Genomic DNA, 17,747 nt, shown 5'->3' with positions numbered 1-17,747 from the left:
AATTTCTTTTTATTATCTAACTGAATTGGTTTATTCAATTATTATTATTGATTAATAATAATAATCACTATTGGCTGCCAGATTGTGTTTGCTAATGTTTTATTTGTTATTTTACCGTTCTATTCTCTATTTCTGTGAGTTCAACTTTTTTTGTTTTTAGATTTCACATATAAGTGAGATCACCAGTATAGTGTTAAAAAATTGTAGTTGGCATCTTTTTCAAGTTTCTGACTTCAGTAGAGATGCTTTGGTGTTTCCCCAGCAATTATGATATATTCTTTCAGCTGAAGTACATATAATATATAATTTTAATGAAATATTCATTTAGTTCGGTTTTGTTGAGTTTTTTTCTTTTTATTGAAGAATTTTGTTCAATTTTGTCATCCTTAAGTGGAGCAGTAGAGTTGATAATACGCTTTTTAAAATATTAGATATGTCAATATTATGCCAATATAGTTTGATGATATTTTTTTCTTTAATGTGCTGCCAGATTCTGTTTGCTGATATTTTATTTGTGATTTTTGCATTCTTTTCGTTAAGTTAAATTGAGTTGTGGTTGTTTGTAACTTTCCAATCAGTCTTAGGCGCTTGGTAGTTTTTGATATCAGTGTTACACTTGCCTTATACAAAAAATGGGAAATTTTGTGTGTTGTTTTTTTTAAGCTCAGGTACAGTGCTGGTGGAATTGGAATTATCTGCTTCTTAAATATTTGGTTGAATTCCTTTTGATGTAATTATTATAGTGCAGACCTTACCTCTGGTTTCACATTTCCAAAAATGTGCCGTATATCTCTACCTAGGTGTCTTCCTGGCTCCTTGTATTCACTTTGTCTAAAACATACATATATTATTTTCCCTTATAAGTCTTTTATTAGTTTTATTAGTAGTGGCAAAATAGTACAAAGATTGGAAATGTATTCTTTATTCTAGATGGCTACAGACCCTCGAAAAATCTGGAGGTTCTGGTACTGTTGAAGAAGGAAGATTTGGGAGAATAACTCAAAGTTTATGCCATAATCTTATTTTATTTTTTGATTTTTAAAACTTATGTTAAATTTTCATTCGTGTAGTACATGATACTTCACTTGATGTGAATTCATCTTGTTTTTTTTTCATGTAACCAACAGTATTGCAATTATTATGTTATTCTCTTGCATCAAGCCATTTTCACAATATAGAATCAATTCTATATATGAAGTCAATACTGAAATGTTAGTGTATGAAAATAAGTTTTAGTTAAGTATTATCATTATGAAAGAGAAGTTTTATCGTTATCATTGGTAACATAAGTCAGCTGCATATAATAATTTTCATGTATTGATTGGTGCCATTTTAACATATGATAAGTCCAATCTAATGCTTATCAACTTATTACAAGTTATACTCTTTCACTTTAAGCAATCATAAGTGATATAAACTCATCGATTTTTGTGCTGCTGCTTGTTTTAATTTATGATTAATTTGGTTGTAGTTGTATAAGATTTATAAGCATATGAAATGCTTCTATATATCTATAATCCAGATAACCCCAAATCTATTTTTATTGGTTTGTTTAGATTGTTATGGAAATAAAAACAACAAAAAAGTGTCTTTTAAAAGTAGAATTCAAGTACATCCTCGAAGGTTAATCTGGGAAACTCTGACTTAAGAAAAAGTTTCACCTAGATCAATGGCTCTTTTTTTTTTAATTCAAAAAATTTTAAGCTGCAGAATACAAGTGGCCAAAAAAAAAAAAAAAGAAAAGGAAAAAAAAGGTAACAATAAAGAATAGTATAAAGTAAAAAGAAAACACTCTCTGGTATCTTTCCCTTTACCATGCCTCCCAATAATATGGTTTAGCACATAATTTTCAGACGTTTTATTATGAATGTACACTTGATGTATATGTATTTCAGACATAATATACATTTAAACAAAAATGGAGTTATATAAAATGTTCTTTATTTTGAGTCGGTGGTTCTTATGTTTTTATTTGGCTATGGACTCTTTTGAGAATCTGACCTTGGGAAATTCATACAAATATAACCATAAAATTTTACATGTAATTTTTGGATGTTTACAGATTTTGGCTTGAGTGTGTTTTATCTAAGGGTCTGTGTGGTTTGTGTACATTACTTCTCTTATAGCAGTCATGTAGGGGAAATAGAGGCTAACCTTTCTTTCATTGTGGTTTGTCTTTGTTATAGATATTATATTTATAGATATAAATTATAGATATATTATTTCAAATTCTGGATTATGTTATTCTCAGAGACCTTGTGAGAGTTACTTGTATCCTTTAAAAATGTTTTGAAATTATTTGTGTCTACTGAGGGAAACAAACCTTAGGTATTGACTCCTAAGAAACAGTAGGATCTGTTTCTTATTTTAATTTCAATACCTAAGAAACAGTAGGATCTGTTTCTTATTTTAATTTCAATACCTGCTATAGGCTTAGAACATAGAAAGCAATGAAAGTATCAACTAATATAAGATAGAATATAGGATTAATGAAGGTTTTCATATCCAGCTAACAAAACTTTGGGGACTCAGTCTATTCATGTGAGAGCTAGATCCTTTTAGATTAAGAGAATGTTATTGTCGTATCCTGGTAGAAGCATAAAGAGAAGTAATAATTATCATGCTTCCTTGCATTGCTTATTAGATTGCCACTGTTTTTTCCTCCTGCTTTATGGAGCTATGATTGACAAATAAATATTGTATATTTAAGGTGCACAACATGACGTTTTTATATATGTATACATTGTGAAATGATTACCACAATCAAGCAAATTAGCATATCCATCATCTCACATAGTTACCGTTTTTTTGTGTGTAGTGAGAACACTTGAGAATCTACTCTCTCCGGAAATTTCAAGCATGTAATACATTCTTATTAACTATAGTCACCAAGCTGTACATTAGATATTCAGAACTTATTTATCTTATAACTTAAAGTTTGTACCTTTCGATCAATATCTTCCCTTTCCCTACCCCTCAGTGTTGGTTACAACCATTCTACTCTCTTACTCTCAGTTCTACTTTTTTGTTTTGTTTTTTTAGATTCCACATGTAAGTGAAATCATGCAGTATTTGTCTTTCTGAGTCAGGCTTATTTCACTTAGCAAAATGTCCTCCAGGTTTATCTATGTTGCCACAAATGGCAGCATTTCCTTTTTCTTTTTCTGAGCTGAATAATATGCCATTGTATATATATCACATTTTGTTTATCCATTCATCTGTCAATGGATACTATGATTTTCCATTTCCTGGCTATTTTGAATAATGCTACAGTGAACATGGGGGTGCATATAGCTCTTTGAGATAGTGATTTATTTTCTTTGGATATAAAGAACTGGAGTTGCTGGATCATGTAGTAGTTCTATTTTTTGAGGAGCCTCCATACTGTTTTCCATAGTGGCTGAACCAATTTACATTCCCACCAATAGTACGTAAGAGTTTCCTTTTCTCCACACCCTCCCCAGCACTTGGTATTTCTTGTCTTTTTGATAATAGCCATTCTGACAAGTGTGAGGTGATATCTCATTGTGGTTTTGATTTGCATTTCCCTATTTATTAGTGATTTGTGCATCTTTTCCTGTACCTGTTGGCCGTTTGTATATCTTCTTTTGAAAAATATCTATTCAGGTCCTTTGCCCATTTTGTTTATCAGATTATTTATTTTTTTGCTATTAAGTTGTATGTGTTCCTTATATATTTTGGATATTAACCCCTTATCAGGTATGTGGTTTGCAGATATTTTCTTGCATTCTGTAGGTTGCCTTTTCATTTTGTTGATTGTTTCCTTTGCTTTGTAGAAACTTTTTAGTTTCATATAATCCCACTTGTTTGTTTTTGCTTTAGTTGCATGTGCTTTTGGTGTCAAATCCAAAAAAATCATTGCCAAGACCAGTGCCAAAGAGCTTTTCCCATATGTTTTCTTCTGGGAGTTTTATCGTTTTAGGTCTTATGTATAAGTTTTTAATCCATTTTGAGTTGATTTTTGTGTATGGTGTAAGATAAGGATCCAATTTTATTCTTTTACATGTGGATATCCAGTTTGCCACTGTTTTTCTTAATTATCATTTAATAATGTAGAAAGTCAGAAAATTTAAATCTCTGTGGTAATTATTTGCTGAACTTTTGGTGGTTGAGATTCAGACCATGTACAATACTTAGATTTTCCAAGAGTGGAGTTGCATTTTGATATGATGAATAAAAATCTTTTAAATAGCCTACAGTCTACTTTCTCTTTTGCTGAACAGGTTTTTATTTTGTAGCTTTTATTTTATTAGACTTAAGAGCATTAATTTAAAATATTTAATTACATGTGTACTGTAAAACTGTTATCACCGTCTGCAGTGTATGATAGAAAACATGGATTTGGGATTTATCAGAACTAGGTTTCAGTCTTGGTTCCACCACTAATGAACTATGTAGTGTTGGACAAGATACTTAACTTCATTTCTTTGTAATATGGGGGTCCTTAAAGGTCAGTAAGCCTAGCCCCAAATCTGGAGCTTATGTTTTGTTTAGTCTAGCCCAAAAGATGAGTAGTAAATAGCTGTATTAGGTAATAGTGTATCACCTATGTAATAATATTGAAATTTTCTTTCATTCACTGTTGTAGAAGATTTTTGAAACTAAGCCTTAATCGTATGTTCTTTCTGTTTATTTTACTCTTTTCCACTGATTATATATTTCGTCCTATGTGCATGTAAAATTGGTAGAGTGCAAAGTAAGTCTGGTCTATTTAAACATTAGTTGAATGACAAACTTTTTTCCACCTTTGTCCAGTTCTTTACTTTGTATTCCCTTTAGTGAATTGAATTCTCCATTTTGTCTTTCATTTAGTGGTTGAAATACAGTGCAAATGAAATATTATGATACTGTGCTTTTTCTTAACTTTTAAAGCAAACTTTAACTTTGAGACAGTGCAAAGTATTTTTAAGTGAACCTGCCATTTATGCTTTCCTATTTGTCTTCTTCATTCTTCTTCCTCTTTTTATTTTGTCCTTCTTTTTTTTCCTTATACTCTTTGCTCCTATTTGACCATCTCATCTTAAAAAGTGAGAGAGAGATGGTCAAAGTTAAAGATAACTCTTTTGAAGCTAAGAATTTAGATACCATTCTGTTTCCCATGATGATTCTACATTAGTGATTAATGCACCCCATTGTCTTGCCACATTCCTTTCGTGTTGTACACTTTGCATAATCAATTTTGTCATTTCATGAAGAGAGGATTGATTAATAGATCTTGAGTCATAGCTTAATAGCAAAGCATTAGAATGACAATTCTCTTCTCAGCTTTGGTATTTACTTCTATTATGGTTTTGGTTATCTTTTTTAACCTCTTTATACATATTTCTTCTTCTATAGGATAGGAACAGTGAAATGATAAGCTTGACTATATCTATCTATCTATCTATCTATCTATCTATCTATCTATCTGTCTGTCTGTCTATTTTTTTTCGTGAGGAAGATCGACCCTGAGCTAACATCTGCCAGTCCTCCTCTTTTTGCTGAGGAAGACTGGCCCTGGGCTAACATCCATGCCCATCTTCCTCCACTTTATATGGGACGCCGCCACAGCATGGCTTGCCAAGCAGTGCATCGGTGCGCCCCTGGGATCTGAACCAAAAATCTTCTACAACAGTGAATGAAAGAAAATTTCAATATTATTACATAGGTGATACACTATACCTTGCGCCGCTGCAGGGGAGCGCGCGCACTTAACCACATGCGCCACCGGGCCGGCCCCAATATGTATATTTCTAATTGTAGCTTTTCTGTCATTGTTATTTTCTTTACCTTAGATAAAAATGATGTTGATAAGTAATCATGAAAGTGATAGAATACTGCCATAGTTAACTAAAAGAGTATTCTAGTCCTTTTAAATGTTCAAATCACTATAGTTTGAGCACCCTATCAATGAGACCACATGATTCCTATGGTGCAGTTTAGCATAGCTTTGATTTTCCAGTCGGATAACCTTGTGCATTAATCTTGGCTCTGTCATTTACTAGTTATTGAGCTAAGACACCATTGCCTCATCTTAAAATCAGGATAATAATGATCCTTACCTGGAGTAATTTTGGGAAGAGTAAATGGGATTTGATAAATGTAAAGTGCCTGTTACTGTAACTCCATATTAAGAGTTCAATAATGGAGCTATAATTTTTACTATAAAAGGGAGAGCATTTTTCTATTCTAAGTAATCTCTGAGAATATCCAAGGAATGCTTACATATCCCACGGTTCATCTGGAACTCTCACTTCTGCCGTAGGGCCTTGATCCAGGCTCCTGCTGTGTCAGAGCTCTGGAAGCTATGTCTTACTATCACACAAGTGGCTTTTCCTGGAAGTAGCTGTTTTTTCTTTATCCCATTGCCCAAAACATGAACATAGACTTCTGCTTTTCTCGTTTGTGGGCCTAGCACTGATAGAAGTGCATCACAGTGCAGGAAAGGAAAATAAAAATCAATATTATTGCATCTCTTAGAATTCATAGGCCATGCTCCTACATAGGAGATTTGTCTTGACCCTTTCTTGACCTCTTTCTCTCAAGCCCTTGTCCCTTTGCCATGTTGCAGAGGCTAGTTCAGCTCCTCCACATAGGGGGCTCCTTGGACCACATTTTTTCTTCTTATGGTCCAGGCGCACCTGCCTCCAGCCTTAGGGATAAAAATGTTGTTTCTTCCCAGGTTCATTATTTTTCCTGCCTCAGGTTGATTGGCAATGAGACCATCAAATTCTCTAAGGGAAATTCTCAGGCCAATTTACCATATATATTCTGGTATCTGTTCCATACCTGAGCTATGCAATCATAATATTTCTCAGTATATTTCTAAAGTCTGGTGTATTCATTCTGGAATGCACTATTTTTAGAGATTCTTCCAGGATGTGTTTTAACTTGTCTCACTTTCTATTTTAGCTTCTTGATAATGGCCAGATTAAAAGCTGGGCTCACAACATTTCCTGCTCTAAGTCTTCTATGGGTAACTTTCGGACAGACCATATACATACCTATTCACCGCACATGTATACACATACATATAAAAAAAATCATAATTTTTAGAATTATTTGTGAAATTTAAAGAAACTGTCGTTGTTGGGGCAAAGGAAGAGAGGTGATGTTTCTGCCTTTGTTTGAAAATTGTAAGTGATGCTCATTTAGCTTCAAATAACAAAGCTATATTACTGGGCACTCCATTAAAGATGAGAAGCTAGAAAAAAGCAAAGCAACTATAGCATAGTTAAAATTAAACTTATATCTGTGAGCAGTGCTGATCAAATTATATCCAAACTGAAAAATGTTTTTTTTTCATTATCTTCTCAGTATATTCTAATAATATAAAGTATATTCTTGATAGAAAACTGGACCTCTTAATGGTATTGAAAAATCTCTTCCTGAAAATCTCTTTTTGAAAAAATTCAGAAAAGTTCTGAATGTATTCCTCATAGATATATCAAGCCTCTGTTCAAGCTTTCAATTTGTGAAATGTCTTGGTTATCTTAACAGTTTACAAAATTATATGTTAGTAAAAACATTGCTGTTTCTTAATGAATTGTAAAGTAAAGGTAGATAAGAAACTAAGCTAATTTAAAATCTTTGTAGTGCATTTCATACAACAATTATCACTTAGCATTTGGTCGTATAAAATTAGAATATTGGCTTTGTTATTTATGGTTTATTAGTATAAAGTAAAGCTCTGAATATAAGATCAAATATTTTATCATAGAAAGCAAGATGGCAGTACTTGAGTTGATAAAAATAGTTTCCTTCTATTTATCTGTTATACTAGCGCTACTTAAATGTGGTCTGTTGACCAAACTGCTTGTTACTAGTCCACAAAGAGATAAGTACAGAAATTGAATAAGTATTTTGAAACTTTTATAGCTTGAATGTCTGGCGATGTCAGATTATTTCAAAAAGCATCAGTTTTCAGTGTATTTCAAAAAGTAAAAACCAAAACTAGTTCTTCATCACAGATAGTTTGAGAAGCAGTACCTAAAAGCCAGTTGATATTCAGATGTGTTATTTTGAATTAGTCTACGTTAGTAGTACATTTGGATAAGAATTAAAGAAGTTGTAGCAATATAAAATATTCAGATAAGCAAAGTAAATGTAGTTTATTTATATGTTAAGTGATTTATATAAACCTTTGAGCAATAATATTTTTGTGAAGGAAATGGGTAAAAATACATTCGGTATCCACAGAAAATATAAACAAGTATATATCAGAGTATTTAAAAAGGGAGGGCTTTGGTAATTACATGTCTTATTCTAGTATTCTTATCTTTGCTTTTCAAAAAGGTATTTATTTAAGCTTCTCTTATTTTTTTTGCCTCTTTATTATGCTATAATTTATTTTTTCTATCTTAAATGAGCCCTTTGTTCTTGGTGAACAGTTAGCCTTTAATTTCTCTGTGAAACTCTCCCTGGTTCTGCATACGGATGGTCCTGGACTGATGGTGGTTCAACTTATGACTTTTTTACTTTATGATGGAATGATATTTTGACTTTATGATGGTGTGAAAATTATATGTATTCAGTAGAAACTGTAGTTAGAATTTTGAATTTTGATCTTTTCCTGGGCTAGCGATATGTGGTTCATAAGTATAATTGTTTGGGTTTAACCCTATCCTTTGCTTAATTTCCATGTTAATTTTATTGATCACAGATACTAACCACATTTTACTTTATTAACCAAACTGATGTATGATGTATGCAAGCATTGTTGAACAAATCAGCTTGTCTTTTTGGAAGATGTTTTGGTATTTACCTAAGAATTTTGTGATTTTTATTGTTAATAAATAACTCTAATAAAGTAATGAAGTAATATAAACATAATGCTATGTGTGGATTTGATACACAAGTGGAAACTATAGCCCTCTTCTTAATGTTGTCTTAGTTTTACAGAAACCATATAAAAGTATTTTGAAACAAGTTTTTTATTATCAAAAGTCTAAAGTAAAAAATTAGAACCAATATTAATCTTCAGATTATTTTAAAATATTGTTCGAGGACTGCAGTTTGTAGAGATAAGAACCCAACAGATTGTATCCAGTCCATTAAAACAATAAGAAATGGAAGAGATACTTTGATAAGTGTTCTGCCTGTTTTAACCTTGAATGCTATTATCGGGGGGATGATACTATATCTGTTTCATTGGCTTAGGCTTTTTCATGCTGAGAGAATCAATACTTTGAGGCGTCCGATGACAGAAGAATCACTTCAGAATTAAAGGTGGCTGTCACACATTGTCATTGGTTGACTTTTGTTTGCTGTTGAGGTTTTAAGCTTTCATTTTTCTAAGTCTTTTTCAGGAGTCTTTGTAAGATTTCTGTGGATAATTTTTTTTTTTTGATTAGACTTTAAATCTTAGTTAAAGGATCAAGTGCAAAGACTTCCAAAAGTGAAATATTGAAAAGGTTCTTAATTTGTTGTCCCTTAGGTGATTTCACTTTTAAATGGTTTCCAATGAGACAAGTAATTTATAGTGTAAGTGATTTTGAGACAAATTGGGAAGTAAGGTAGTACATTTAAACATGTTTACTAGAAGATATATTTAGTTAACTAAAAATGTAATACCGTATTTGTAGCCATGAAAAAGAAAGAAGGTAGAACTATATGTCCTGACATGGAAATGATGTTTAATTCGATTCCATTTATATAGGAATTGCATCTTACTGTTAACAGTCACTACCCCTGTAGAAAACAACTGGCCAAACGGAGAAGGTGGGAGAAAGAACTTCCTTTTTATTTCATATAAATCATTACTTTTTGATTTGTTTTTGAAAGCAAGTATATGTTTCTTTAAAAAAAGTTTAAAACACAAAATTTGTAAAACCAATACACTTCAATTAACATTAAATATTACTAAAAAGCCTCTATAATATTTTTAAGATTTTAGCCTTGAAAAGGCTAGTGTTGAAAGCAATACTACTCAGTAATAAAAAGAAACAAATGAGTGATACATACAACAGTGTGGATGAATATCAAAAACTTTATGCTGACCAAAAGAATCGAGACATTAGAGTACCTACCACATAATTCCACATTTACATGAAGTTGTATAACATGCAACACTATCTATAATCTGTTAGTCATAAAACATACTGAAACTTAACTCTAGAAACAATGTGTATTTAACTTTATTGATTTACCTTCAAAACTTTATGCTGACCAAAAGAATCGAGACATTAGAGTACCTACCACGAAATTCCACATTTACATGCAGTTGCATAACATGCAACACTATCTATAATCTGTTAGTCATAAAACATACTGAAACTTAACTCTAGAAACAATGTGTATTTAACTTTATTGATTTACCTTCTTTTCTTGGTACTAAAAGGAAATCATTGTGAGAAGCCCTCTATATATGCCTATCCAGGCACAATCCCTTTTTGCTTTATTAAGCTAAACATTATTCTGATTTTATGGAATGACTTATTTGCTTTGGTTTTTTTTTCAATATTTAAGTGTGTTTCTTTTAGCATTGTAATTTCTTTACCAATTTTGAACTTTATATAAGTGGAATCGTAAAGTGTGTGTTTTGACCTGGCATTTTTAGTTCAACATTATGTTTGTGCAATTCATTTAGTTTGTTACATTTTCCTATTTCATTTTCAATGCTGTGTAATATAACATTACATGAGTAGACCATTAGTTTTTCATAATCTCTTCTACTGTTGATTGGCAATTAGGTTGTTTCCAGTTCTTAACTGTTATAATAATGCTGCTTTGACCATTTTACAAGTCTTACATGCTCATGCATTTCTGTAGGGTGGACTTACTTGACTATAGTATTGATGTTTTCAATTTTAATAGATATTGCCACATTGTCTTGCAAAAGTGTGTACCACTCCCAACATCAGTAAATAGCTGTTCCCATTATTCTACGTTCTCATCAACAGGTGATCGGTGCTTTTTATTTTAGCATTCTGGTAATTGTGTAGTGGTACTTCATTGTGTTTTTATTTTGGATTTTATTTACAAATGAAGCTGTTCATCTTTTCTCCTGCTTGTATATATTATTTATTTTTTACTTTTGTGAAGCACCTGTTTGTCTCTTATCTAGTTTCTTATTCGTTATCTGTCTTTTCCTTATTGATTTATAGAGATTATTTACCTATTTGGTATATGAGCTCATTTTTTTTTGATATGAGTATTTTAACTACTTTCTTCCTTTTCAGTGCCTTGCCTATTCACTTTTTAAAAACTTAAAGTTTATTTATTGAAGTATAGTTTATATATAATAAAATACACCGATTTTAAGCATACAGTTTGATGAGTTTTGACAAGTATATACACTTGTCTAACCGTTATTACCAAGATATAAAAGTTTCTATCATCTCAGAGAATTCCCTTGTGATTTACTGTATTCAGTTCCTCTCTACATACATAGACCCAACCCCAGGCAACTGCTCATCTAGTTTCTATTATAGATAGTTTTGCATGTTATACAACTTCATGTAAATGTGGAATTATGTGGTAGGTACTCTAACGTCTGGATTCTTTTGGTCAGCATAAAGTTTTTGATATTCATCCACACTGTTGTGTGTATCACTCATTTGTTTCTTTTTATTACTGAGTAGTATTGCTTTGTTTATAGATTCATCTATAGGTGGATATTGGGTCATTTTCCAGTATTTGGCTCTGATGATTAAAAGCACTATGGGTATTTTCATACATATATTTTTGTGGAAATATGTTCTTATTCATTTTGAGGAAATACCTAGGAGTGGAATTGCTAGGTGCTGTCGTAAGTATATATTTAAGCTTACAAGAAACTGCCACAGTTTTCTAACATAGTTGTAGATTTTACACTCCAGCCAGCTAGGTAGGTATGAGAGTTCCATTTGCTCCACATTCTTGCCAATATTTGATATTGTCAGTATTTAATTTCAGCCCTTCTAGTGGGTATGTAGTGATAGCTTATTGTGGTTTTTATTTCAGTTTCCCTACTGACTAAACGTCTCATGTACTTATTAGTCATTTGTATATCCTTTGTGAAATTTTTTTTCACATCCTTTTCCTGTTATTTTAAATTGGTTTGTCTTATTGAGTTGTAAGACTTCTTGATATATCCTGTAAGGAAATCATTTGTTAGTTACGTGTATGGTGAATATTTTTTCCTAACTTGTTTCTTTCCTTTTCATTTTCTAAATGGTACCTTTTAAAGAGAAGATTTTATAAATTTTGATGTAGTCTAATTTATCAACTTTTTTATGGTTATGATTTTCTTTTATGGTTCCTTTTATGGTTTTCAGTCTAAGAATTCCAGTCTAAGAATTCTCTGCCTATCCCAAGGTCATCAGATTTTCTGCTATGTTTTCTTCTAGAAGTATTATAGTTTTAACTTTTGTGTACAGGTCTTTGATTCATTTTGAATTAACCATTTTGTGTGTAGTATGAGGCACAGACAAGTTTTTTTCCTGTAGCTGTCCAGATGTTTCAGCACAAGTTGTTGAAAAGATATTCTTTCTTCATTTAATAACCTAAACTCTCTTGATTTCTAATTTTGTAGTTTGCTTCAAAGAACATAAAATCTTACAATTTTTCTTTTGTAAAATTATTTTGCTCTTATTTTCTTCATATATATTTTAGAATCAACTTGTCAATATCCATAGGAAAACCTGCTAAATTTTTAATTAAGATTGTATTGAATCTATAAAATCTATTTGAAGAGAGTAGATATTTTAACAATACTGAATTTTTAAAATGTATAAACATTGTATATTTCTTCACTTATTTTTGTCTTCTTTAATTTCTTATAGCAATATTTTGTAGTTCACATTGTACAGATTTGTGTATATGTATATTTTTTTGTGTGTGAGGAAGATTAGTCCTGAGCTAACATTGGTTGCCAATCCTCCTCCTTTTGCTGAGGAAGATTGGCCCTGGGCCAACATCTGTCCCTATCCTCCTGCACTCTATATGGGACGCTGCCACAGCATGGCTTGATAAGTGGTGCACCGGTCGGCGCTCAGGATTCGAGCCTGGGAACCTTGGACTGCTGATGTGGATCGCCCGAACCCAACCACTATGCCTCCTGAAGTATTTCATGTTTTTAATGCTGTTGTACATGGTATTATTTCTTTGTTTTCATTTTCCAGTTGGTTATTGCCCTTTATATAGAAATACAATTAATTTTTAGTATATTGATCTTGTATCCAAGAAACTTGTCCAACTTACTTATAAGTCTATTAGTTGTTTCCTAGTACCCTTAGGATTATTACATACATGGACATGTCTACAAATGAAGACTGTTTTACTCCTTCCTTTCCGAACTGTATTTTTATTTCTTCTTTTTGCCTTATTGCACTGGTTAGGACTTCTGTTACAGTATTGAATGGAAGTCATGAGAAAGGATATACTTTTTTTTATCCCTAATTTTAGTTCAGTGATTTTCATAGATGCCCTTCCTAAGGTTTAGGAAGTCTCTTTCTATTCCTAGTTTATGGAGTGTTTGTTTTTCTTTTTTTTTTTTGTTATGAGAGGGTTTTGAATGATATAAAATGCTTTTTTTTTTTTAAAACAAAATATATTCAGGTGATGTTTTTCTCCTTTTTTTCTGTTATATGGTAAATTATACTGATTGTTGTTCAAATATTAAATCAACTTTGCATTCCATGGATAAATTCCACTTCATCATGATGTATAGAATCCATTTGATATATAGCTGAATGCTAGTATTTTGTTAAGGATTTTTGTGTTTATTTACACAAATTATATTAGTTTTTAGTTTTCTATTCCTGTAATCTAAAATTAGTTGCAATGATTTCCTTAGCCTTTATCATCTGAAGGAAAGTAAGATTTGTGTTATTTCTTCCTTAGATATTTAATATTTTCTAATTTAACATTTAAAGCTATAAATCTTCCTTTAAATGCTGCTCTAGCTGATTCCCACAAATTTTTCTAATTTTCCTTGGGATTTTATCTTTGATCCATAAGTTATTTGGAGATGAATTGTTTAATTTCCAATTATTTTTTTCACTCTGTATATTCAGCCAAAGAATCAAAAGGACTTCTAGATTTCTGTGTCTCTTTTTCTGCATAACTTGCTCTTCTCTAGTAGTTTGTTCTTCAAATTCCCATCTTACCTTCTAAATAGACATCTTTAAACTTGTTTCACATGTAAAAGCTATAGGCGAAATATATTTCCTGGTCCTTGAAAATGTCTTGAGGATATTTGAGAAGTAACATATAATCTGAGTGTATCTGGCTTATAGGATGCATAGGCAGGCATGTTGAAAGATAATATACCATGTTACTGAATTATAGAAGGCCACAAGGTCTAGCTAGTAAAATGTGGTCCTAATTGTTCAATATTTTAGACAATCATGTACTTTTTTGATGTTGGGGTATATAAATATATCTGTGCTGTACCAAAATAAATTCTTCTAGAAATAATTCTGGGACTGTTCATAAGAAGACGATTAGAAGATTATTTCAAGAGCTGAATTATGAACTAATAAAGTTCTGTATTAGGGTAGTGGTAATAGTGATTAAAAGATTTTGCTAAAGAGGAATGATGGGATATGAAGTGAGAGAAATTGAGAAGTCACAGATGACAGAAATAGAAAAGCTTACCCTTTCAAGTGTAATAGCATGTTTGGGATAAAGTTGGTAGGTTCAGTTTTGTACATTTTAAATTGTAAGTGCTCGTTGGATTATTAGAGTTTACCCCAGTGTTAGAAATGTGGACTCAGAGTTTAGGAAAACAGTTGAGTCAGATGTGAAAAATTTAAAAGCTAGATATAAATTGTTAATAGTGGATTATGTGGGAGTCGATGATATTGCCAAAAGACATTTGACAAAGCCTTGAGAAAAGCGAGCATTTCATAATGGGGAATAATGAAGGAAAACGTTTGACCGCCAAGAAGGGTGATCAGAGTGATGACAGGAGGATATTAGAGGAAGGTGCTTAATTTTAAGTTCACTCCTCTCTGAGCTTTCATGCGAAGGACAAATAGTATAGTTAGGTACAGACATAGCCTCTGGAAGGAAAGACTAAATGTGATATTGTCTTTATTTCTTCATTTATATTTAAAGAGCTAGAATAGTCACTTGAATTATAAATGGCCAGTCTGAATTGTTTCTCTCTTCAGTTGTTACTTTGCTTTCCCTGCAAGTAAGTGAATTTGTTTCAAGAATTATGTTTATTTATCTTATATTTAATATGTTAATTCTATGATAATAAATCTTAGATTTCTTTAGCAATAATCAAATACATTTGAACTGTTAGTTTCCAAGATGCTTATTTCTTTTCTTTTCAGATTCAGATATTTTTGTGGTCATTGTTGTGTTGTCATATTACCCAGTTTATGTGTTGCTTAAAATAGGAAAACAGAAAAGTTGATGTAGAGTAAAATTGAATGAAAGTATTAGACCTGGCCCTTGATTTTATTGATAGATGGTACATTTGGGGTAGAGTCTCTTGGGGTTGGAGTCTCACTCAAACTTCAAACATAAGCACACACATATATACAAATATATACCCCATCAATTGAGTAACATGTATTTGATCTTGAAGCAAATATTCCTCATCTGTACTTGACTTTGAATGATATGTCATACGTAGAATATATTATTGGTTTTTAATAAGAATGTGTTCAAATTACATTTAAAGTTATTTTTAAAAATAGATACAAGTTCATTGTGTCTTTACAAAACATTCTTGTTTGGTTTCCTTTTATCATGTTTTAAGGTCAGATGTGACTCTAATGTTCCACAATGAGACAGAGATTGATAATCAGGAAAGCATAGCCCTTTAATGTGATTTATATCTATAGATTTTATGTCAGATATGAAAAGTTGCTGTTTAAATTGTAAAGGAGGATCCATTAAAGTATACTTTAGACCATTTTATTATTTAGCTTACCTTGGACTCTTTTTTTTTAGAATTATGCCTTTTCAAGCAAACTTTGATAGCTTACCAAATATTTATAAAATATAATTTGATAAAGTTAAATTATTCTAATATTAATAAAAGAGAGAAATAATAGGCTATTACATAATTTTTTTTGGTACTTTTAGTACTGTTTAATATGAAGGTGTGTTGTATTTCGGGGAGTATAGAAGCTAATGATTTTCTGATTTCCATCAATAATTTTAATTTTTTCTTATCAAATGAGGTTATACAAGGGCAGATTATGGATAAAGTAGGGAACGTTGAAGGTATAAAAATTCCACAAATGTCTACCATTTTCAGTTCCTGTTTGTTTCAGTGTATAGTTGGGTTAGATATGCATTTTAAGGTTTTTTTTACATATTTTTATATTATTAATAGGTGTTTCTTTTTCCTATCCAAGTCACTGTGTGCCCAGTACTCTGCGGACAAACGAGAAGATGAGAAGATGTGTGATCATTTGATAAGAGCAGCTAAATATCGAGACCATGTGACAGCAACTCAACTAGTCCAGAAAATTATCAACATTCTTACAGACAAGCATGGAGCCTGGGGAAATTCTGCAGTGAGGTAAAGGGATACGTTTAGAATTTGGCCACTGATTTTCTATAGAAGGCCTAGGTTTAGATAAATGGCTTTGGATATGATCAAGGCCAGATGAAGAACAGAGTAATTGAATTTTGTATTTTATCATCTACTATGAATTTAAAGCAAAGGGGAAGTAGAAAATCAGTGTGGGTACAGTTATGGATCTTCATAGATATTTCAGTTCCCTCAGCTACTTCTAAAAGAATATTTGCTTATATATTTATTCATTTTGAAGTGAATTGTTAAGGGAAGTAGTTAATGTAAACTATTTTATTAGCTACACTTATATCTGAAGTTATACAAATACAATATATATATTTTTTTTTAATGGCAGTAATTTTTTTTTTTAATTTTATTTATTTATTTTTTTCCCCCAAAGCCCCAGTAGATAGTTGTATGTCATAGCTGCACATCCTTCTAGTTGCTGTATGTGGGACGCGGCCTCAGCATGGCGGGAGAAGCAGTGCATCAGTGCGCGCCTGGGATCCGAACCCGGGCCGCCAGCAGCAGAGCGCGCGCTCTTAACCGCTAAGCCACGGGGCCGGCCCACAAATACAATATTTTAAGAAACTATTCCCTAAACACTTTTACATTTTTAACATATAAACTTGAAAACATGTGTTGTTTTCTTGAATTGCATTGCAAATTGCAGGACTATGGTGATAAAAATGGTTAAATGCCTTCTTTAAAATTTTATTTGCTGTATCTACCTCCTTTAAGATTACCAAACTGAAAGTGCTAATTTTGATTCTATTTCTAGAAACAAAATAATTATATTACCTTTTAGGACTAAGGAACTTAGACTAATTGTAAAATTTAGTCTCCTTGGAATATTTTATGCAATAAATCTTAGAAACATTTTTTGACTCACCTAAGTAATGTTAATGAAACAGTTCTGTATTTTCCTATTAGAAAGAGATATTTTTTGATTCCTCATTTCTGCATAACTTTTTCTAGAAGACAACAAAAAAATAGTAAATTATTTGTATATTACATATAAGTGTAATTGGTTTCCACTTGTGTCTTGAGCAGCTTATGTGTCTAGCAAACATTTAAGTCTAGTTGTAGAAATTTTCCGGTAAATAGAAAATTTTAATTTTTTTAAAGCTGGATTTTAAACTGAGTTGAAAGTTACTTGTTATGGGATGTTTTTGTTTTGAGTACAAGTATTCACTAATATAGAGTAGATATATCTCATGCTGCTTATTATGAAGACTACTTAAATGAAATGAATTATATTTCTGGGCATATCATTTTTGGT

General features: G+C 31.5%; 1 protein-coding gene across 7 annotated transcripts in view; it reads left to right on the top strand.

The window, feature by feature from the left end:
- Window positions 1–17,747, top strand: part of LRBA (LPS responsive beige-like anchor protein) — a 723,014-nt gene that overhangs the window by 316,239 nt on the left and 389,028 nt on the right. For all 7 annotated transcript variants that reach the window (XM_058550176.1, XM_058550181.1, XM_058550180.1 and 4 more), the window contains one exon: window positions 16,302–16,468. In XM_058550176.1, coding sequence (XP_058406159.1) covers window positions 16,302–16,468 — 167 coding nt within the window. The remainder of the gene's footprint in view (window positions 1–16,301; window positions 16,469–17,747) is intronic.

This window comes from Diceros bicornis, chromosome 11, assembly GCF_020826845.1.
Source record: "Diceros bicornis minor isolate mBicDic1 chromosome 11, mDicBic1.mat.cur, whole genome shotgun sequence".
Lineage (NCBI taxonomy): Eukaryota > Metazoa > Chordata > Mammalia > Perissodactyla > Rhinocerotidae > Diceros > Diceros bicornis.
Note: the sequence above shows the minus strand (reverse complement) of the source record. Positions and strands in the feature narration are given on the sequence as shown.